The sequence below is a fragment of the Tiliqua scincoides genome, chromosome 8 (genome assembly GCF_035046505.1).
Source record: "Tiliqua scincoides isolate rTilSci1 chromosome 8, rTilSci1.hap2, whole genome shotgun sequence".
Taxonomy (NCBI): domain Eukaryota; kingdom Metazoa; phylum Chordata; class Lepidosauria; order Squamata; family Scincidae; genus Tiliqua; species Tiliqua scincoides.
Genome location: NC_089828.1, coordinates 12,303,376 through 12,327,393, shown reverse-complemented (window position 1 = coordinate 12,327,393; position 24,018 = coordinate 12,303,376). Strand labels below are relative to the sequence as shown.

The window sequence follows — 24,018 nt, the reverse complement described above, 5'->3', positions numbered from 1 at the left end:
TGATGTGTATATGCAACCTCCTGATTTTAGAAATGGGCTATGTCAGATGCAGGGGAGGCACCAGGATGCAGGTCTCTTGTTATCTGGTGTGCTCCCTGGGGCATTTGGTGGGCCGCTGTGAGATACAGGAAGCTGGACTAGATGGGCCTATGGCCTGATCCAGTGGGGCTGTTCTTATGTTCTTAATTTTTAAAATGGTGTAAATGCAGTGGCTACGGTAGAGAAATAATGATGTAGGATAAATTTTGTTTTTAATAAATACAAAGATTTATATTTTTACCAATGAAGTCATACATTTCTCACATGATAAAATATTTTAAGTTATCCTACACAGCTGTGTATAAATAAGGAAGTGCATCCACCCCCAAAACGTTCCTGAAGAATACACATTCCGAGCACAGTTCAATTGACATATATGCACTTTAGGTCTCATTGATTTCAATTTGCTCAGCTTCCCACAGTAAATGGGACTAGAGCTGTAACGCTATACACACTTTCCTGGGAGCAAGCACCACAGTTGACTTCTGATGAAATGTATACAAGCTTGCATTGTAAATAGTGTTTTACACTGGGCTCGTTGTGCCCTGAGTGTTATACAATCTGATTGGAAAGGCTAATGGGTATAATAAGCATCTCTAATCTTGGCTTGTAAAGCATCACAAGTTTTCTTGGCATCTCCAAGCAACATTGAGGTATTGGGCTTGTAAAAAATGGGGTTGTCGACTGCAGCATATCCAACTCCCAGTGTTCGCTTCATGACAATGACCTTGAGGAACAAAATGGCAACATGAAAGACCTCACTCCCCATTGCATGTTCCCTCCCCTCCAAGTAGACCTTTGGTAGCTTCCATGGCCCTGCAGGATACAGCAGTGGTCATTTCAGCACCATTGTAGCCTGCAGTGCTGGGAAGCTTAAAATTACTCAAACCCTTTCAGGATCCATCCTTACTTATTTGTCTGCCTATACTTTCCTCTTTCTCAAATATATGATGGTTGTTATGTATTTGTTTCAAGATATGATTTCTTTTTCATCCCTCCCCCCTTTTACCAGAGGTAAATAAGTTGACTCACAGCATTTGTAAGTCATAACAACAGTTGCAGAATACCATTAACACAGAAAATACTAGCAATAAAATCACAATGAAGGCACAGCAAAACTTGACAGAAGCAGTAAGTCAGGATTAAAAAAAAAAATCAACATTGTGTGAAGATCTGCCTGAATAAAACAGTTTTCTCTCCTTGATTAAAAGCAAGCGGCAAGTTCAGGCCTACAAATTCCAGATCCTGGGTGCCATAGCCAAAGACGTCTCCCCCAGAAGGACCCACCTGTCACATTTCTGAGGCTGGGGGAGGGGACTCAAAGGACAGCTTCTGAAATTACTGGGCTGAGGCACCTCCCTTATGAGGAAAGGCTACAGCATTTGGGGCTCTTCAGTCTAGAAAAGAGGCACCTGAGGGGGACAGGACTGAAACATATAAAATTATGCAGGGGATGGATAGAGTGGATAGACAAATGCTCTTTTCCCTCTCACATAACAGCAGAACCAAGGAACATCCATTAAAATTGAGTGCTGGGAGAGTTAGGACAGACAAAAGAAAATATTTCTTTGCCCAGTGTGTAATTAATCTGTGGAACTCCTTGCCACAGGAAGCAGTGATGGCATCTTGCCTAGATGCCTTTAAGAGGTGGTTGGACAAATTTCTGGAGGAACAGTTCATCACAGGTTACAAGTCATGGTAGGTATGTTCAAGCTCCTAGTTTTATAGACAGGCTACCTCAAATTGCCAGATGCAGGGGAGAACACTAGGACAACAGGTTGTGCCTTGTTGTCTTGTGTGCTCCCTGAAGCATTTTTCGGGCCACTGTGAGATACAGGAAGCTGGACTATGTGGGTTTTTGGCCTGATCCAGTGAGGCTCTTCTTATGTTCTTATGAGATGGAATCAAAGTCTCAGGTAGACACACACTCATGTTTGCTGTAATGGTGCACATGCCAAACCAATTAAAAATGGAAGTTTAACAAAATAATAATTGGTATGCCAAAGCAATACCATGACTCTTAATGATACTCTGGCACAACAATTGTTGCACCCCGTCTTGCACATTTATTGGTTGGACCAAGGGGTTTGGCTGACCTCAGCTGGCATCACAAAAGTGCTGAGGCAACACATTTTTACAGGAATTGCCCTCTCTGCAATTAGTCTCACACGTTTAATAGGGTGGAGAAGGAAGCCTTCCGGCCTATTTGCATTCTATCCTAGCCGCTATTTGTCCTGATGGAGAGAGCATTCCAGTCCACAGACTGGGTGCGATGCCATCAGTCTCTGCTATTACTTACTTGCTTAGCTTTCCAGACTTCCAATACAGGCATACCAGCTATAATTGAATTGGGATCTTCCTGGGCTGCAGAGTTTACAGTGTCATTGGCGCCAATTACCAAAACCAGGTCTGTGTCTGAAAGAGAAAGAAAAGTCATCGCAAAATGAAGGCATCAGAGCTTGAAATGAAGGCATCAGGCTGTCTTTTGTCAGGGCTTTCAGACTAAGGATAGGAGATTTCTCAGTTCCCTTGGGATGGGGCACATAAGGAGCCCCAATGGATAAATCAATAAACTGTTTCCTGGGTTGTACAGGAGGGGGAGGGAGAGGATGGAGAAAGTTCTTTTAGCATGGCAGCTTATATTTGGCATTTTAAGAATTGCTTTCGTATGTCCTTTAGAGTGCCATTCTTCAGCAAATAGGGTTTATAAATGTATTTTTAAAATTTATTTTTATGCCACACTTGTGTGGCACCCTTTGAGTAAGTGGCGCCAGTGCGGAGGCCTGCCTATCCCATTAGTGCTGTGAAGGAGGCTCTGGAGCTGGTGCAGCAAAGGTACGTAGTGACACAGGGGTGTGGGGAGGGTGGTGGGAGGCATTTCTGGGTGGGGGGAAGGATAGAACAGAGGAGGGACCAGACTGGGAAGGGGGGTAGGACCAGCAGAGACCTCCTCCTCCAGATCTTATGCTCTGTCAGGCTCAGAAGACCAGCACGGGGCTTCTCAAATCTGCGCCAGCAATTTAGCAGGCACAGACTCGAGTAGCCTCATGGCAGGAACTGGGGCCTTACTTGGGGTAAGGGGACAAATGTCCCCTCAAGGAGACCTCCGGTGGCTTCCTTGGTCATGCAGCATACAGCGCTGACCATTTCGGAAGCTTAGGATTGGGCTGCCCATATATTTCCAGCATGGCTTGTATATCATTAACAAACAACATCATACAATACTATTAAAAATCTCAAGTCATAATTAACAAACTACAAACAATATGACATTAAGAACAGCAATGAAACAAACCCAGATTTAAAACTAGCAAAGAAATCATTCAATAAAAAGAAGAAGCAGTTCAGATGATGTGCTGGAAAGACCTGAACAAATAAAAAGAACTTTGCCTGGCAATGGAAAAGCATCAGATTATTTACTTATTTGTTTATTTATTTGGACATTTATATCCTGCCTTTCCCAGTTCCAAAAGGAGCTCTCGAGATGGTTTTAAATTACATAATTCAAAAGTAAACATTTAGTTAATATAAATGGGTATGCTAGGAACTGGTCAGAGCAAGAGAGGAAAGCGGTGCGCTGAGGTGGGAGGTTGTAACATTTTGTAGAACCCCTGGGGGGATGCTCATAAAGTTGGAGTTCCATGGAGCCATGGTTGAAGAACACTAGCTTAGGGTACAAACTTATGCAAGTCTAATCAGAAGTCCTATTGTGCTCAGTGAGGCTTACTCCCAGGAGAGTGTTATAGGATTTTAGCCTTAGAGCATTCACCCAGCCTGAACTTTGGGAATTGGCTAGACATGCTTTCAAAGGTTTTATAATAAGGCCAGTCTGATACATAGGCAAATGTCACTGCGTTGATGTTGGGGGGGGGGGGGGGGTCATTTCTCATTTTTATCTTTTGCTCAACTTGGCCAAAAAAGAAAAAAACCAAACAAAAACACTCATGTTATTTACTTAGGTTTTGATTCAGAGAAACAATAATCCATCTGGCTTCTGCGACAAGAGGTTTTGGAGCCTTATGCTACACACAAGCCAGATGGAACTTTGCTCAACTGGGCCCCTAAAGGCAATATGTTTGTTAAAGATGACTGAAAGTGCCCATCCAAATATAAAAAGTATTTATTGGGAGCTCATTACCAGAAGGGTAGCCATGCTAGTCTGTTGCAGCAAAAACCACCAAGGGCGCAATCCAAACCTGCGCTGGAGCAGGCAAGCCAGGAGGCTTGCTCTGCATCCAACACAGGTTCATTGGCAGCAGAGGCTCAGCCAGAGGCAAGGGGAAACTCTTCCCCTTATCCCTGGGTAAGGGCTGCTGGCCCCAATGGGTCTCCTTGGACCTGTGCCACCTCCAGAGGTAGCGCAAGTCTGAGGAGAGCGGAGCGGCTTGAAGCCGCTCTGTTCTCCACGGGGATGGGGGTTGGGATCTGGCATAACTGCCAGGTCCCAGCCCCGCCTCTGGCTCCCTGCCCATGCACGCACCCCCGGGGCCACCCATCACCTGCCCTCCCCCGCCCAGAAACACCTCCTTCCCTCCTCCTCCCCACTGCCCCATGCCTACCTTTGCCGCTTGTATCAGTGCAGGCGTGCCGACACAAGTGGCTGCAGGGAAGCCGCAGTGGAGGCTTATGTCAGACTCTGTGAGTCGGCGCATCTAGATGCGCTGATGCGGCTTCCTCCCACGGAGGCGCAATTGTGCTTTATGGCACGTGTGCGACCTTCCTGGGTCACAACTTTTAGTCAACTTTAGGATTGCGCCCCAAGTGTCTTGTGGAACTTTACAGACTTAAAAGTACCATAAATCGGTGGTTCCGAAACTTGGGTTGGGACCTACTCTTGGGTCCCGATCTCATTTCTGATGGGTCACCAAAGGGTGATGGGAAAATCAAATAACTAATTTGCTCAAAATCTGGGGTTATTAGAAAATCAGACACTGTAGCTGCTAATTACCCTGCAAAGAGTTCAGCTCCTGTAGTTTGCAAGCATGTGAACATAAGAAAATAAGAACAGCCCCACTGGATCAGGCCATAGGCCCATCTAGTCCAGCTTCCTGTATCTCACAGCGGCCCACCAAATGCCCCAGGGAGCACACCAGATAACAAGAGATCTCATCCTGGTGCCCTCCCTTGCATCTGGCCTTCTGATGTGTAAACTTGATAAATGTTTGAGGGTCTTTTTCAGGTTATTATTACTAATAAGTAAATAAAATTATTTCTTACTAGATCTCCTTTTTTAAAGTCTTGTATACCTAGGTGGGTCCTGATAGAGTGTCATTATAAAAAGTGAGTCCTGGTGCTAAAATGTTTGGGAACCACTGCCATAAAGCTTTGGTGGAGTAGAGCCCACTGCATCGAATGAATGGCTTCAGAGGAATAAGTGATTATGAGATTGATTCTGAGCAGAAAAGGACAGAACACCTTGGGCTGGTCAATCCTTGAGGCTGAGTGAATTGGTCCCTATGAGTGATATGATGGGGGAGGCAGCAAACTAACAGGGGCAGCCTGAAACCTGCACCTGTCCATCACCTCCACCAGCCTGCTGCTTGCCTGAACCTCTTTATCTCTTAGTTCTTCCCGCAAAGAAAGGAGAATGAACAAGAAGAGGATCGGTTGAACTGTGACCCACCTCCTCAGCCACTGCCATGGCTGCCAGGGAGCAATCGCAGAATAGTAGGGGTGGAGGTAGAGGGCTGCCTGCTACCCAAGAAATTGAATAGACCAGGATCGTCCTTCTGGTCAGCCTGTTTTGAAGAAGCACCAGGAAAAGAGGCAGTGGTGGTGAGAGAGGGTCTGGAGCACACTCATGCCAACATGCAGTGTGTGCTTGAAAAAGAAGGAAGGATGGAAAATTTGGGTACAGGTACAGTTTGGGCTGGGCTGAGAACACAATTCTAAGGACACCATTCACCAACAACGCTAAATTAAAAACATTTACAGACAACTCTTAAGGTTAAAAGGTGCTCACCAGCAACAAACTATCTAACAGAGATACAAACACAGGGACCAGGCCCTGCTACAGACCCCAATGCCAACACCCACTCAACTGCTACAATTGGAGGATCCAATAATATCAGCTACATTCACTTGCTACTCATTCACTTGCTCATCCTTCAAAAGGATGATCTATATTAACATCTACCAATGACGCCCTTCTGTCTACACAGGACAAAGAAGAGTCAAACCCAACACCAAATCGACATGAATCTGACATTAGAAAGAACAATACTCAAACCAGTGGGAGAACATTTTCATTTCATTTTCCAGGACACTCAGAAAGCAGCAATTTTTTCAACAGAAGAAATTCAAAGGAAGAGTAGAGGGTGAGAAATGGATGCATGTGGATTTATTTGACCTGTCTGGAAGGGAAATGCTGGCCTGGAAAGGAAGTAACCATCCCATGTGGTTTCTGCTTATACAGGTTGTGTCTCATTATCCACTGGGGATCCATTCTGGAACCCTCAGTGTATAAAAAAAAATCAGTGGATACCAAATCAGTGGAAAAATGGTTTTAAAGGCCCACTTCCAGGTTTCTTACTCCTCCATTATTGCCCCAGAATGCATTGGTATAGACGCTATATTGCATTCAGCCACTAGATGAGGTGAATAATGGAATCTAACGGAATGAAATTATGGCTGAATGTGGTATAGCGTCTATGCATTCTGAGGCAACAATGGAGGAGCAAGAAACCCAGAAGTGGGCCTTTAAAGCTATCTTTCACCCCAAGAAACTTGCAACCAGTGGGGTTTAACAGCACGAAGGTAGGAAATGGGATTTTGGTCCTTTTTTCCCCTTGTTACAAGGCATTTAAAGATGGACCCTGGTATCAGTGCTGAGTCAAATAAGTGGATCCCAAATCAGTGGATAACAAGGCACAACCTGTACAAAAAATGACAATGGAGGGCGGTAGTGAGCGTTACAGATGCACCTAGCTGGAAACATAATGCTGAACTAGATGAGTCCTTGGTCTGACCCAGCAGGGCTTTTCTTATGTTCTTACAACACTGTTCCTGTTCGTGTGGCACAGGACCAGACCATTTGGGAGGGGCTCCCACACCATAATGCTAATGTATGAATCAAACCTAATATTCACAATATCAAGTGCCTATTTCTCCAAATATTTATATTGCTGATAGAATACAGACATACGTTTGATGGTGGAGTGGGATTCATCTGCTTTTATTTATTCTAGAGTTAATCCTTGGTTGTTGTCTATTAATTTAATTCCAGATACAAAAAAAAAAACCCAAAAAACCTGGCTTTTCTGTGAGCCACACAAAGCTTCAGTCTTATCTAGACTTAATTCTGAGAACTTTAAGGAGTATTACTGTAAGCCCCATTATCTACCAAAATACCACTTGAGGCAGAATGATTATTCCTTGGCCTAACTAGAAGGGTAGACAATAAAATGAAAATTCTCAGGATGGTTTCAACAGAAGATAAACCTTTATTATGTTCTCCCCCCCCCCCGCCCTCATTCTTTACCTGGGAAGTCTTCGTTTATCTCGTCCATTTCCAGCACCACATCGTAAGGCACACCGGCTTCTGCCAACAGAACGTTCAGCTGCCCTGGCATGCGTCCTGCAACCGGATGGATACCAAACCTGGAAACCGAGAGAGGAAAAAATGGCCATTTTGAATCCAAAACATGCTGAACTAATAAAAAGGAACTGATAAATGTTGGCAATGCTACACAGGAGGAAACAAGCCAGTTTTAACACTCATCTACCTCCCGACTGAAGCAGTTTGCAATAACAGAGTGCGTGTTGCAGGGGCAGCCAGCGTTCATGGAGGGCAGTTTAATAGGGGAGCACCACCCTCACCTTGCAGCACATAGAGGGAGTTATTTATTTATCATAAGAAGAGCCCTGCTGGATCAGACCAAAGGCCCATCTAGTCCAGCTTCCTGTATCTCACAGTGGCACACCAGATGCCTCAGGGAGCACCCAAGAACAAGAGACCTGCATCCTGTTGCCACTCCCTTGCACCTGGCATTTTGAGGTAGCTGACTTCTAAAACCAGGAAGTCGCATATACCCATCATGACATGTAATCGGTGATGGACTTTTCCTCCATAACTCTCTCCAATCCTCTTTTAAAGGCATCTAGACCAGATGCCATCACCACATCCCGAGGCAAGAAGTCCCACAGATTAATAACACACTGGGTAAAGAAGTATTTTCTTTTGTCTGTTCTAACTCTCCCAGCACTCAGTTTTAGTGGATGCCCCATAAATCTGTGAGACAGGGAAAAGAATATCCCTCTACCCACTCTATCTATGCCATGCATCATTTTGTATGTCTCAGTCATGTCCCCCCTCAGGTACCTTTTTTCTAGACTGAAAAAATGCCCAAATGCTGTAGCCTTTCCTCATAAGAGAGGTACCCCAGCCCAGTAATTGTTTTGGTCACTCTCTTTTGTACCTTTTTCAGTTCCACTACATCCTTTTTGAGATGTGGTAACTAGAACATTGTGGGGTACGGTAGGCTGAGAGAGATTATTTCTTCATATTGCTGGCAGAAGGAACACATATACTGGGTGTGGTGAGGCGGATTCTAGTGGCAGAACAGAATGGGATGGGCAGGAGAGGACTGAGAGCCCACTGATAGCCAATCTAGACAGTGATGTTAAATACATCACTGTCTAGTTTGGATTTGGTTCTAAAATTAAAATGGCAGCTACACAAAGGCTCAATCCAGTTCGGAGCCACAGCACAATATGAAACATGCTGGCCGTGCTCCCAGTAGTTTGTCCTTCCTGGCTTCTTTAAAAGGACCAAGCAAGGAAGGAGCAAAGTAAGAGTGCCTTACCTGCATTGCTGCTTTCTCTGCTGAAAAGCGAGCAGGAAGCAGATTGGAGCAGCTCTGACTGTGGCAGGCTTGAGGGAGGTGTGGCAGGTGAAAAGCACCCTGTCCATTTGCCATTCCCCACATTGCCATTCCCAACCACTCAATGTGAGTTGCACCCATCCCTTCACTGATGGGCCAGCCACAAAGGAATGGAACCTTAAGTGCCCTCTTATGGTCAATTCCCTTATTATTAATTAATTCAATCCAGTGGTTCCCAAAGTAGGCACCATAGCAAATTCATAGCGGCTCTGTGGTATATCCCCGGTGGCCTATTCTTCCTGTTGTCCCAGGCACCACCAACTAGATTGCACAAGATCTCACATGGTCAAAGATGGCAGCATCCAGGACAGCTGGGAAGAAGAGGCTGGGGTGCTGTGATCCCAGGAAGTTTGGTAATGCTGATATAATCCGTTTACAGCAGCATTTTGAGCACACTTGCCTGACTTTCTTCCCTTGTTCATTAAGCATTTTCACCATATCGGCAATGGGGTACTGAGCCTTTGCTGCACAAAGGCCCCAACCTGTAACAGTGCAAAAAAAGATACTGTCAGTGATCAAGTCCTTGCTGCTTTACTTGCCAGGTCAACATGGCACTGCCTTTGTTGACATTCATTCATTTAAATTCCAATTTCTCCTGGCCTTCTTTCTCATCTATCATCTTTTCCCACTATCAAATTTAAAGATCCAGGTATAGGGAACTGTCTTTTTCACTCATATTGCCCAGTAGAGCAGGTGTGAACTGACTTCAAGTTGTGCAGAGTGTTTTGTATTCAGGTAGAGAGAATTAAAATTAACTGCATACTGTCACCTCACACAGAATACACAGATTCTACATTTCCTTTTTTCCCCCCTTAGGAGAAAACCATGCTGCAGGCCTGTGCTCAGAGCCCTGCTGGGATGCTGTACAGACCCTGCTCATAACTTGTTAGTGGAGCCTGAATGAGGTAATAGTCAAGGCTGAGTTGATTTGATATTTTAGAGGCCCTTTTCTCTCCCAATGGACACTCAAATACTAATAACAAAATAACAAAAAACAGTATCAACTGAAAAAAAAAGCCAATGGGACATGTGCTGCATCCTGCAGTTGGGTGGCAGATACGGAGGCCTCCTCAAGGTAAGGGGATGTTTGTTCCCTTACCTTAGAGCTACATTGCTCTTATGTTGGTGCTGGAAAGTGGGTTAGGATTGCGTCCTTAGTCTATATATGCTTGGTCAATGACCTGTTTCATGAAACATCACTGAACTCTTACCAGGGGTAATGATGATTGAGCTAGCTTCTTTTATCATTTCAATGGTTTGATCAATGCCAGTTTCGGTGTGTGTTCCAACAATTTCCATGGGCTTTCCTCCAGCTGTAGAAGTTGTACCATATCCACCCAAAATGACATTTGGCAAAGATCGGTTCATGGCCTAAGCAACCATGAAAGATTTCTGGTTAAAAATGTCGGCAGCTACCATCCACTGGGAAAAATGTTGCAGGCTATGTGAAACAGGTAGCATTTCAGAGTGCCTCACCGCCCCGCCCCCACTCCTCAGTTTTGAGCCATAAAATTATCTATAGAAAAATGAGGCCCAAATCCTAACCAACTTTCCAGCACTGGCATAGTGGTGTCAATGGGACGTGTGCTGCACTGTGCAGTTGGGTGGCACTCATGGAATGCTTGTTCCCTTACCTCAGAGTTGCATTGCCCTTATGTCAGTGCTGGAAAGTGGGTTAGGATTGCACCCTTAGTCATGACAAGGTCTGTATAGCTAAAGATGTTCCTTTATTGCGCCCTAGTGGTTAATTGATGTTTAAAGGTAGGAAGGCAAAACATAACTACCAGCCAGGGTGGAGATGGAGACAGCTGCTCTCTCTCTCTCTCTCTCTCTCTCTCTCTCTGTGTGTGTGTGTGTGTGTGTAGAAAGAGAGAGAGAGAGAGAGAGAATGTTTGACATTTTTAAGTATAACAAAAGAGACATACACCTGAGATTTTGCAGCTGGCTAAGACGGGGCTCTAAAGGTATGTTGTTTGCTTTGAGAGAAAAAGTATGCTTTAAAAAATTTAGCACTGTCCATCTGGATGCCGCCTGCTCTCCCTACTCAGCTCCCATATTTGTAAATAAACAGATGTTGCAAAAAAGCAAAACACCATAAATCTCTAGATCTCTCTCACAATGAAATTGACTTCCTAGCAGCTGCCCCATCAAAACCTTCTAGCCAATCAATAAAATGGGATAGCCATGAAAGATAGCCCCTAAAAAAAGCTACACCCTTGTTTAACAAACAAAATGACAATGTTCACCACAGTGGGCATGTTCACAGCTTACCACACACATGATGTAAGACAGGATTGCTCCGGAAGAGCCAATCAAGGCTCCGACAATCGTCATCAGGTTGTTATTCAGAAGAAACCCTTCTGCACACAGAGCCCATCCAGAGTAGCTGTTAAGCACAGTGATCACCACAGGCATATCTGCTCCACCAATTGCTGCAGTGAGAGTGACTCCCTTCCATTTTGTATGCCCCACAGGAGGAAAGAGGTAGCAAAAGGGTAGATGAGATTAACATTGCAAGGAAAAGGAGAAAAAAAAAAAAACTGCTGCAGACATCAATATGCATGAAACACAGAGATGGAACAAAAAACCTGAGTCTCAAACACCATGAACTTTCAGACCACAGGCATTTCACTGGGCAAATATTGATGGACTTGCTTGCTCTATCTCTGAATTTCTAAGCAGTGTTTTTCCATCAGTGGTACAAGTAGCCACAAGGACCTCAGGCAGAGGCTTTTCCAGCCTCATTCATCTGAGATCCTTTTCAGGTGAAGACTGAACCTGGAACGTTGGAGTCACAGACTGCTTTGAATGCTAATCTATGTGCAGGTTTTTGGGGGTAGAAAAATAGCACATGCACACGTACTTTACACTCCGGCTTGACGCATGTCCACCAAGGCTGTCTTAAAAGAAATTTGTGCAAGCTATATGCACATTTGAAGCCTATGGATGCAAGCATGGACATGTACACACAAACACACATTATCCCACATTCCTCTTCAGCAAGCATAGGATAGCTGTATAATGCATTTGTATGCCTTATGAAGGCACGCAGTCAGGCTCTCAGTCGAACGATACACATCTACTCCTACTTCATGTATGATTTGTCCCTCTTAGACAACAAGTCCCACAAGACCTTTGAACTGCTTTGTATGCTCATACAGTGTCACTGCTATTTTCTCTATAATGTACCTTCACAATATGCTGCTAGATAGCTTTTCTTAAAGTAAAAATCATGGTCCAAAAGATGTAGCCATGATTTCCCAATGTTTCTGAGCACCCATAGGTTTTCCTGACGTCAACAGGACCCCAAAGAACTTTGCATCTTTGAGGAGTGGGCCCCACACCAGATCTTCCCCACACCATCTCATAGCTCTCTCTCTCTCTCTCTCTCTCTTTCTCATTTAAAGTCTAGAATTACAAGGACATTTGACTGACTAACCAATGGCTTATTTTACTATGCTGCCCACAGCAAAATCGTTTTGGAACCTTGCACATGTGGTTTGTGGGATCCTGCGGGGGTTCTGCTGGATTTGTTATGGAATTTCTATAGAGCTGCACAAATATTTTGAAGAGAGCTTTGCGGAGTCCTCTGAACAGTGCCAATTTTCCCCCCTACAGCTGCATCTTGCTGTTGTTCAGCAGATGCTGGACAGTCATGGGAGCAGTTTGTGCTACCTTATTTGAAATTCAAAATAAGTAACACGGTTTTTTATTGCTGGCCCAATAAAAGAGGTGGTCATAGTTATTTTCTAATTCTTGTGCACAATGGGTAAAACAATATGTTTTATTGGAACTGCCAGCAAAAAAGATGTCTTTTTCTTTCCAGGGTCAGGGACCAAGATGGCAACAATTACCCACCCCAAATTAAGTTGTTTGTGCTCAACAGCACGGACTGTGTTGTTGCTATTTATTTATTTACTAAATTTATACCCGGCCTCTTGGTTTGGCAGACCCACAAGGTAGTTCTTCATACCCAGGACTGCCAAGGTTCCATTGTTGCACTCCTCCCACCAGAACAGTCTTCCCTTCTGTCAAGTTAACCAGTACTGAGAGGACTGGAAAAAAAACATTCTTTCTCTGAGCTGTCGTGATACTGACCCCACTCTCTGGCCCCACCAGCCAAGTGGACAAGCTTGTGGGCAGCTGCACCCAGTTCCGAACCTGGATGTGTTCCCTAAGTCAGAGTTCATGAGGTCAGTGACTGATGCAGGGTCTGGAGCAAATTTTTTTTTTAAGATTGTTACCTCCTTTCAGACAGAGAACCATCCTCTCAACTCCTACATGAGTTGCTTTGTAAACTTTTTGGTTATGAAATGATATACTAATTCATCATCACCATCACCATCAGTTGCAGTGTCCACCAGTCTCTTTCCATGGCCCAACATTCTCTGCCTGCTTGTGTTCCAGACCCTCTTAGATTTAACCCTGTCCTTGTGTGTCCTCCCCACTAGTTCCTGACCAACACCGCCACCCCGTGGGAGTGCAATTACTTTTTAAACCCCAACTCGCCCAACCTGTTCATACCATGACTGAAGACAGTCCTGAAACGCCAAGAAGACAAGCCATGCCCGTTGTATAGCTGGGATCTAGCATAAAGAGAACCATGCCACCGGCCGAGGCGGCCAACAACCCACCATTCAAATAATGGCGACCAGGCAGAAGGAGTGGAGCAGAGTTGAGTAGACCTAGAACAAAAAAAAAAATAGAGGCTGCATATGTTTGCTCCTTCAATATATGAAAACAGAGAAAAAGGTCACGGTGTCCAAAATAGCAAAAGTTGTTGGGGTGCTAACTAGTTGCAAACTAGACATGCCATGATCTCAGCAGAAACTGCTCTGCCCAAAGCTGGTTTTTGCCCTCAGAGGGAATCTACTATGAGTGCAAATAGCCACTCCCACCCCAGGGCAAGAAGATTTAGGGGATCAATTTCTGGTGAGGAAACACCCACCCCCCCATACCACAGCCCCAACGGGATGGGATGTCCTCAGATGGAACTCAAAAATAAAAAAGGAATGGCACAGATCTGTTCAGTGCCATGCCTAGTTTGACTCTGAGGCCCAGAATCAACATTGAGAAGTCCTTCCTATAAAATCGGTTAAGCCGGATGACTTGAATCTAAACCAAGTCCATCCTTCTGAAATGAATGTGACAAAACAGGTTTCAGTATCATCTGTACTACCGACCTGTAGTTGCTGAACTCATCTATTTATGGCCTGCTTCAGTTTTCTCAATATATTATGGCTTTCTCAATTCAGCACCATAATTCCCATTGTAGGCCTGTTACCTTATCATATTTGATTTATACAAGAGCAGCTGTTTTCCACATGTGCACCGGTTTTTCACAGTTATATTACATCCCCCTGTGTCCTTAGTACTCCACCAACAGTTCCGTGCGCAGCTACTGAACCATTTCGCATCTTACTGTAGCAATCTCCCCAATTCAGCTACTTTTCATTGTTTTCCTGCAATCTACAGAGGGGTCCTGGAGCTCTGTAGCCCACTGGTTCTCAAGTTTTTTTAGCACCAGGACCCACCAGAAGTGATGTCATGGCCAGAAGTGACATTGTCAAGTAGGAAAATTGTTAACACCCCCATACAACAAAATCAAATCAAATTAAGTAAGTAAATTAAAAGTTTTCAATAAGTATTGTATTGGCAACCTTTCAATAAGTACCCATTTAAAAATGCACTTAAAATAAAGAATAACTCTCCCAAGCAGTTGCTGATCTGTTTTTAAAAAGTTCCCCAAACATCCCAAAGTCTGAAATCCTATCAACACTTACCTGGGAGTACGCCCCATTTATTATTGCTGTTAAAAGCACATACATACTAGCCGTTAAAAGTACAGATCTGTAACATTTCCCCAAATGCAGTCATAAGCTATGGCAGGATCAAGTCTAATATATAAAAAATAAAATACACGGGGACCCACCTGAAATTGACTCACAACCCACCTAGTAGGTCCTGACCCACAGTCCAAGAAACACTGCCCTAACATGTCCTTTGTTTGTTTGTTTGTTTGTTTATACACACCCCGCTTTTTTCTCTTTAACAGGCATTCAAAGGAGCTCTAACCTTCTCTTTAGCTCTAATCTTCTCTGGCCATTGTACCACTTTCTGGAAAGGGCACCATATTTGCCATTGTACCTTTTTACAGGTATAAGAAAGAAGTTATACCTTTATTACTTCCATTTCTGATGGATCACCTTGTTGCTGACACCAGTTTTAAAACTTTACACATTCCTTAAAAGTACCGGAGACTTCTCAAGCTCTTGATCTGGCAATCCTCTTACTTTCACACTAAATATTCTGAACATCCTATAATCTCCTATTTTGCCCTTTCTCCAAGGAGCTCAGGATAGCACACATGGCCCCTCTCTCATTTAATCAACTGTGAGTTAAATTAGGGAGAGAGACAGCTACTGCCCAGTTAGTTTTATGGCAGGAGTGATTAGTACCCAGAACTTCCCAGCTCTCTATCCACTACATCACACTAGATCATATCCCTGTGTGAGCCAGATAATGTTGTGATGTCATATCCACAGTGAACTTATGTTGCTGTGTCCTAGTTCAACAAATCCTGGGTTCAAGCCATAAGGTTTTCAAAAGAGTTTTTTTTAAAGGCTGGCACCAATCCTTATGGAAATTTGGTGTTAAAGGAGTTCCTAACTGTTTAAAAGCCATTTGCAATACTATCAGAAGTTTGCACACTATCGCTTTGTGCATCTAAAGCAAACAGAGAAGCATACCTTGCAATTTTCCATATGCTACCAAAGAACCACTGAATGTTACACCACCAATGTAGGTGCCCAAGTAGGCCACGGTCTTGAGAACGTTGGCAGAAGGGTGAATATCAAGGTGTGGATATTCGATCATGTACTCAGCAACACATGTCAGAACTGCTGCCAAACCAACCAGACTGTGAAATGCAGCAACAAGCTGTGGAAGGTCAGAGATTTCAATCCGTTTCGCAATGGTGAGACCTGCAAAATGAAATGATTTAGATCCAAGATTAAAAATGTTATATTGTGTTTCATACCCTCTCAAAAGTATAAACAGCCCGTTAAGTAACAAAGGTCTGTTTACTTTCTTTAGTTATTTTCCCTTTTTTGTGCAAAAACAAAGACACATAATAGGAAATTATAACCTCACTTTCAATCTCCTCCAAAAAGTTATTTCACAAGGTCCTTTCAAGGCAATGAGCAAAAGAAGAGCAAAAACTCTTCAAAGCCACAACCTTTTGGGGAGACTCGCGTTTGAAATTGGTAGCTGAGGAAATCTCATTTCCCAGATTAAGTTGTGCTTGAGGATCATATAAACTTGAAGGATGTCACTAGAAGAGCAGATGGATAGTTATTCTGCAACCCAGTGGTTGTCAAATGTTTTAGCACCAGGACCCACTTTTTAGAATGACAATCTGTTGTGACCCACTGGAAGTGATGTCATTAACCTGGAAGTGATGTCAAGGCCAGAAGTGGCAACATCAAGCAAGAAAATTTTTAACACTCCCATACGACCAAATTAAATCAAACAATCATGTAAATAGTTATCTGTTTAAAAATTTATTTAAAATAAAGAACCCATCTAACCTTCTCAATCAGTTGCTGATCTGTTAAAAAAAAAATTCCCCAACTCCCCAAAGCAGCAATCCTATCCACATTTTAAAAACTAAATACACCTTGAAATGAATGGGGACCCAACATAAATGACCTTGCGACCCAAATAGTGGGTCCCAACCGACAGTTTGAGAAACTCTGCTGTAACCTAAACCAGTGATTTGCAAACTGTATTCTGGGAAACCCTGGGAAACTTGTCAGGGATTCATCAATGTGCAGACAATTTTTTGGAGACCAGCTTTCCTGAAAGAAAACTTACCTTCGAATTCCCCTGCAATCTGCAGCCATGAATGTGTCTTGGGTATCCCAAGTTATATTCTCAGCTTTGCTTATATCCTACTTTATATCCTACCTTTCTTCCATCTTTGAATTCAAGGCAGAGTACGCAAAGTTCCCAAGGGGTCATCCATTCAGGTATTGACCAAACCCAGAGCTAGAGAGGGGTTGTAACTTGATGAAAGAGCATCTGCTTTGCATGCAGGAAGTCACAGGTTCCACCTCCAGGGAAGCTGAGAAAAAAATCCTGCCTGAAAGCATAGAGAGCTGCTACCAGTTAGTATTGGCAGTATTGAGCTAGATCGGGGTGTCAAACTCATTTCATTCAGCAGGCCAATGGCATTCATTATGCCAGCTGAGGACCAGAAGTGATGTCATTAAGCAGGAAGTGACATCTTTAAACAGGTGATGATCAGAAATAAGCACTTTTTCCTCACTTAGGGACACCTTAGCTGCAAATGACAGAAGAGAAAATCATATTTGATCATATTGATCATATTTTTCAAGATATGGGAGAGCCCAACAATCACACAGGTTGCCCTTTCACAGCGACATCTCAACAGTACAGGTCAGCAGCTGAAAGCAGCTGATGATGCTGCTGGGAGAGTCCGAGGGCTGAATAAAGAGCTTCCGTGCACTGCATCCAGCCCCCGGGCCTTATGTTTGAAACCCCTGAGCTAGATGAACTAATGGTTGGACTCAGAAGGCAGCTTCCTATGCCCCTATGCATCATTTCAGCAAGGTGATTGTATCCTGTGCTCTGAGACCACATGCATAGTGATAGTGAGGCCCAACAGACATGCCTGGTGAACAGAGTTATTACCCTAAAACACTCTCCAGAATCCTCTGCAACATGCTGGGATTATTCAGCAGACAAGCCTGTGTGGAAAGTGCTGTTTGGTGGAAGAAAGTTTGGCAACCACTGACATAAGCAATCATGCACCACTTCCACCAGAATCCAGCCTGCTTCTCCACTGGTATGAGAACCCTGTTCCTACATAGCTGTGATTCATATTTTGGAACAGGCATGGCACTTTGATATTTGAAAAATATACTGTGGAATGCTGGGATGAAACTGAAGATCTGGTTCCCTAATACCCTGCAGGCAGAACACCACAATGCTGAATTCGATCCTTTTGATTTACCAGTACTATGCCAACTCAAGCTGGGAAAGGAGGATGTAAAGCACAATCATTCAAGCAACTTTTGGCACAGCAAATCTGTTTACCGGACAATTGTAGGTTTCAATCACTCCATGCTAACTTCCAACAGTATATATTCATGATAAGGTGGTAGCTGTGTGTATTCTGCTGCTGGCTACTGAATTCTGTCCAATTTTTGCCACTATCACAAATGCTCAAAAGACTCTCACCTAGAAAGTGTGATTTGGTGGTTTTTGATGTTGCTCTTTCCCAAAGAAAGCAACCATGGGGTTGTGGGTTGAAATCCCATGCTGTTCGGCCCCTATCAGTCTGCAGTATTTACTGCCTCAATATTTAGTGGTGTTCAGTACATGAACACCCCCTCCTCCCAAAAAGCATGCAACACAGAGGGTTGGGTCAAGTTAATATACAGTATATCAATTCATGCAGCAGGGAAGAAACCTGATTCCAACCCTCCCCTCCCACCTGCATGCTGGCAACTAAGTTGGGGGAAACAGCAGTAGTTATCTACTTCCTCCAGGTCAAAATGAGCATCACATCTTGACTCCAAGTGGCTCCCAGACATAGACCAAGCTAGCTTATCACTGCCAACTCCGAAGAATCAAGACAGTCAGACAGCACAGATCCCCACAGGCCAAGCCTTGTGGTGCTCCTTGCATGTTCCAGCCAGCCTCACCGACCTGGACTGTGCAATAATCTTTAACTAATGCACCAATTTCTTCATAGTAGGTAATTCACACTTTCACTTTCCCTTGAAATTAATAGGAGCATTGAGCTCCCTGTGTTTTATGTGGTCTGTCGAACCTTGACCACACAGGCGTTGGTAAACTAATGGATTCATTCACAAAGGTACCTACAGTTCCCTAGCAAGCCTCCTTATCTAGACCTGGTGTTGAACTTCTCTTAGATCTCTTAAATAAGTAACTGCCAATCCTGAACAGTAAGGCACATTTGCGGGTCCTAGCGTTAGGCAAGTGCCAGTGCTAGCCCAGCGGACAGCAACCGGAGCTCCACCACTCGGCGGTATGTGGACTGTTGAGCAGTGGAGAGGTAGGTGGGGGTATGGGGGAAGGCAGGGAGGAGGTGTTTCAGGGAGGGGGGAGGTGGGCAGAGGGTGGAGAGGAAGGGAGGCGCGACCAGTGGAGCTTTGCTCCACCGGATCCAGAGCCTCCGTGTCGGACTCACTGCCCAACACGGAGGCTCTTGATTCTCCACCGATTTTTTGGTTGGCAGTGAATTGAGTAGCCCCATTGCAGGGCTACTTTCTTTACCCTGGGTAAGGGGACAAAAGTCCCCTCCTGAGGAGCCACCAGTGGCTGCCCGGAGCATGCAGGATGTGACAGCAACCATTTTTGACGCTCTTGCAGCCCTGCGCCCCAGGAAGCTCAGGATTGGGCAGTCAGAGAAGGAGCAGGGAGGCTGAGTTGTCAGGAAGGGGATAGTGCATTATTAATCCACTGCACATGAATATAACCCACAAAGTATCCACAGAAAACAGACTGGAGCAAAGAGCTTTCATAATTTTTGGGGACTCCATTTTTCTGATTGTGTAAGAAGTTGGTTTTCTGAAGTATTTGCTTTTTGAAAATAGCTGAACCATAGATTTTCCCCCTTGTTGACAGCTTTTTGTATGTTGGCACCAAAAAGGTCAAAGCACACAAAGAAACAAAATGCCACAGAAAGTTTTGTAGGTTTGCAGGGGAGTTGGTTTTTGTGGGTACAGTGGAGGCTCTCATTATTTTGTCCCCTTCCATGAATATTTGCTGAGAGATTATTTCCACAACTTTTTTTTAAATCTTGCAAAAAATGCAAATTGATACTTCAGTATGGATATAGATATGCTTGGGTTATTGTTGGTGTTCCAAGAGGAAAAGTGACTTTGTGGGAACATAACAAAGGTTAATGAACATTGTTCTGAAGCATGAAAACTACTTGCTTATTTAGCTGGCAAGTACAGTACCAGATAAAACATTTCCTGTGTCCTATCTTTAAAACATACATATCTGCTTCACCATTCCATGCTTTCCTCTTAGTCAAGAGTGCCACCTTTTGGAGCTAAATATGCTAATATTCCAGGTCCCCAATGATGGGAACTGCAGACCACCAGGTGGATCACAGCTTGGGTGGGGAGATCATCACCAGCAGTGGATGTTATGGATAGCATAAGATATTCTCCTCCAGTACAGGGACTGGAACAGAAAGATGTGCCATGAACAAATGACAAGAATACACTCATAGATTCCCCCACTGGTAACAAATATTCTCAGTTCTTATTAGTCAGTTGTTACAAATACGTATTTGTTCGTTAACTGGGGCAAAGTCATACACTGCTGCTACATGGGGAGAGAAGCAACACCCCTGTGGCTTCAGAAACACTGGAAGAGATCAGTGGAGCAGGGGCAATGACATGTGTCTTTTGCAAAGAATGTCCCCCTCCTTCCTGGTCAAGTTATGTCTGCCTGGAAAGAAACCACAGACCCAATGTACACAATACATGCAAACCTGACAGCTATTTTAAAACAGAAAAAGGGAAAACACAGATCTGAAAATCTCTTTGTGTATGTGTGCATTCATGAAATTGGAGGAAAGAGATGATAGGAAGAAAAAGAGTTAACCTTTCCCTATACCTGCTTATTACGGAAAAACAGCGGCAGTAGGAAAGCTGGCTACCTTTACTGATCTATTCATTGAATATCCTCAGTAAGGTTCAAAGGAATTCTACATTTCCCTACTGCCTAAAAATCAATGGGATAATATGATGAAATGTATTTACCCCATGATAATATGCGTTGATTTTGCCCCTTGATGCAACATACTGTACTTACCCATGGTTCCACCCAATGCCATGGCTGTAGACATTTGGGCCAGTAGTTCTGGTGATGGTTTCAGAGCACCTAATGTAGCTGCTAAGCCACCGGCTACCCCAATCATTCCTAGAGCATTGCCAAGTCTAGAGGTACTCTGACTAGACAGTCCTGCTAGTGCACCAACACAGCAAAGACCTGATCCCAGATACATCATCTGTAAAAAAAAAAAAAAAAAAAAAAAATGAAGGGTAAAGCATGTACGTGCATGAAACCCATATAGCACATTCAAGCAAACGGAAGTCTAACAAGTGGTTAAGGGCCCAATCCTATCTAATTTTCCAGTGCCAGTGAAGCTGCTAACGGGGCGTGTGCTGCATCCTGTGGTGGGGAGGCAGTCACAGAGATTCCATTCCCTTACTTTGGGGCTACACTGCGGCTGCACTGGTGCTGGAAAGTTGGATAGGATTGGGCCCTAAGTGCTCACCGCAATCAATAACCATCCTTAAATCTTGATTTGAGTCTCCCTTGTCATACTGGGGGGATTCAGATGTAACAATCAACCATTGTTCAGTTCTCAAAGAACATGCTTTAGGTTCTTTTACTCCGTTCCAGCTTCCCATCCCTCCTAGGGAGCAAGTTGGCACCATCCACTGAGGGCCAAACTAGATGAGATGTTGGAGATCCATGTGTGGATGGCTGCAACTAGAAATTAGGGGAGGAGGACTTAGCTCCTTCTACCTTCCCCTACCCCCCAGGAGAGTAACAAAGAAAGAATTGATTTAGCTCAAGTACATAGTTCAGTGGTCCACATACTTTATAGCACTTGGGCCCACTTTTTAAAATGACTCTGTCAGGACCCACCTAGCTTTACAAGACTTTTAAAAAAGTTATCTAGAAAGAAATAATATATTCGTTTGTTTGTTTGTTTGCTTATTTATTTATTGGGGGGGGGGAAACCTCAATCCATTTCTCATAATGAAGCAGCTCTAATGAATAGCCTTGAGGGCATTAGTTATGTGACCCAGACTTCAACCGCCCCCACTACTTGTCATTGATGGACTTGGAAAAAAACACACTAGAAAAAAGGTGCTCAAACATTTATCTCCCTATATTTACCCAAGCTCAGCTCTTGCTCATTTCAGCTCTTAATACAAGCTCAGCAGAAGCTCAGCTCATTACAGGACAGTTAGCAGTTATTATTTTTGAATAGCCTTAGGGCTTGATCCCTCCATCATCCATGTTTTCATTGAAGGCTCTGCGGGCCCTACCTGAAATTGGGTCACAACCCACTAGGTGGGTCCTGACCCACAGTTTGAGAAACGCTGATATAGTTACTTGGTAGAACCATCCATGCTGGATTTATTCTCCCCTCTTCTACACCGACTATGATTTAAAAGGTTTTAGCCGTCATCTTTACGTGTTTTTGTGTTTCTTTTTCAGACCACTAGTTCAAACACATTTTAAAGATGCCAGCTTTGTGAGATCATCCTGTCAGATTTTTCTATTACTTTGATTCTTCAGTGTTTTGATACACCAAGATGCTTTGAAATCTGTGCATGACAATGCATTTATGTATAACATGTGGTGCTCTCCCTTGTGTTTGAAAAGCATCTGCTATTTTATTCCTAATCACAAATGTTTAATGTTACCTCTCGGAGAGGGGAAACAGAAATCATATTACCAAATTTGTAACAGTTGATAAGCATGAATCCAAAAAAGATGTTATTGTAAGCCAACTGCAGACCGTAATTCAAATAATCTTTCCCAGTGAAGTCATCCCATTCTCATTTAACTAAACCCAGCCTAATTTATTCTGCAATAATATTCAAGGTGTGCAAAAATGTTTTCAAAAACAGTTTCCTCCTAAATAGTATATTCCTAATATGCCTGGCTGCTTCTTAAAAGGAAAAGATAAATAGTTGAGAAGTGGGATTTTGTTGTTGTTGCTGTTTATGGAAATTAACATGTTGAATTCTTTAAAGGTGCTGCAATTGCTATCCTGAGCTTTCTTGGAGGAAGAGTGAGATAAACTTGAGAAAAATTATTGGTGTTCCTGGAAGGGGTACAAAATGCTAGATTCTGCAGGCTCCCAAACAGTGGTGTAAAGCAGCACCTCCCCCTTGCCTTCAGGCCAGTTGCAACAAGGAGAGTTTGCTTCAAGGGGGAGGGGCTACTTTACACCAGCGTTCCAGAGCCTGCAAAACTTAGCGTTTTGCCCTCCCTTCTGGAAAGGCAGTGGAAAAAATATATAGTTGATTAATCATACATATTTCAATTGAGAAAGCAATAGATTAAATGGGCATACATTTGCTTACTGGTAAGAATAATTATTGTGAATCAAGAAGCACATTTCCTAGATTTTAGATTATGCTTATGGCATTGCTGGTATTATCTTAGAAGAGGCATTCTTTCCTTTCACAATAATAAGATGAGATAGTGCTCATAATTCAATTTAAAAAGTAACAAAAGTGGTGTTGCTTGCAAGTAGGGTCTGGATCCATCAAGAAATAATCATACAGTAGAACTCTTACTATAATATTGTATAATACTATACAAATCAGCAGTTGACAAAACAGAATATTTGGCTTCCACTTTCTTCAATTCTGATTTAAACACAAGTCAAGGTGGTGCCCTTTTGAAGAATGCCGGTGTCCGTCTTTGTGTATGTGTATATGTGGCATCAAGACACACACACACAGAGCTTGATTAATCAGTAGCACCTTTTTAATCAATTACAAGCAATTACATACATACTATTAGTTAATCTATTAACCCCCCCTTTGCATTCCAAGTACACTGCACATCTCCAACACTCATTTTCACAAAAGTCTTAGACTCAAACCTATTAAATGTGCTGCCAGCTTACTGTTCTGTATTTTGAAAATAATTTGTCGACATCTGCTCTAGTTTACTATTCAGCTTTGGTTTAGCACATCACCTGGGTATTTCATAAAGGAGCAGATTTTTTATTGAAGAGCATTTGATAGAAAGAGGTGCATGGCTCCAACCCTGTAACCTATCAGGTATCAAAGTGAGTCCGGTTTTTTTTTTTTAATAATATCAAAGAAAGTTTTTCATTGGAATGTCTATCTCCTAAACAGCTGTTTGGTAAATAAGCCAGAGTTTTATACCTACTCACCACTGAATGATCTAAGTTCCAGAGTATTTGTCAGATTTCCTTTCAGAGATGGGTTTGTGTACTCACATGGCATTGTAGATATTAGCCGGTTCAATA

General features: G+C 43.3%; 1 protein-coding gene across 1 annotated transcript in view; it reads right to left on the bottom strand.

Annotated features, from left to right (window-relative positions):
- Nucleotides 1-243: 243 nt before the first annotated feature.
- The window catches only part of LOC136658700 (NAD(P) transhydrogenase, mitochondrial-like), a 65,054-nt gene continuing 41,279 nt past the window's right edge, over nucleotides 244-24,018 (bottom strand). Inside the window, exons 14-22 of the mRNA XM_066635520.1 lie at nucleotides 20,802-20,997; nucleotides 15,671-15,904; nucleotides 13,446-13,606; nucleotides 11,193-11,372; nucleotides 10,133-10,292; nucleotides 9,322-9,403; nucleotides 7,520-7,638; nucleotides 2,339-2,454; nucleotides 244-766 (exon numbers count right to left, since the gene is read on the bottom strand). Coding sequence (XP_066491617.1) covers nucleotides 614-766; nucleotides 2,339-2,454; nucleotides 7,520-7,638; nucleotides 9,322-9,403; nucleotides 10,133-10,292; nucleotides 11,193-11,372; nucleotides 13,446-13,606; nucleotides 15,671-15,904; nucleotides 20,802-20,997 — 1,401 coding nt within the window. The 3' untranslated portion in view covers nucleotides 244-613. The remainder of the gene's footprint in view (nucleotides 767-2,338; nucleotides 2,455-7,519; nucleotides 7,639-9,321; nucleotides 9,404-10,132; nucleotides 10,293-11,192; nucleotides 11,373-13,445; nucleotides 13,607-15,670; nucleotides 15,905-20,801; nucleotides 20,998-24,018) is intronic.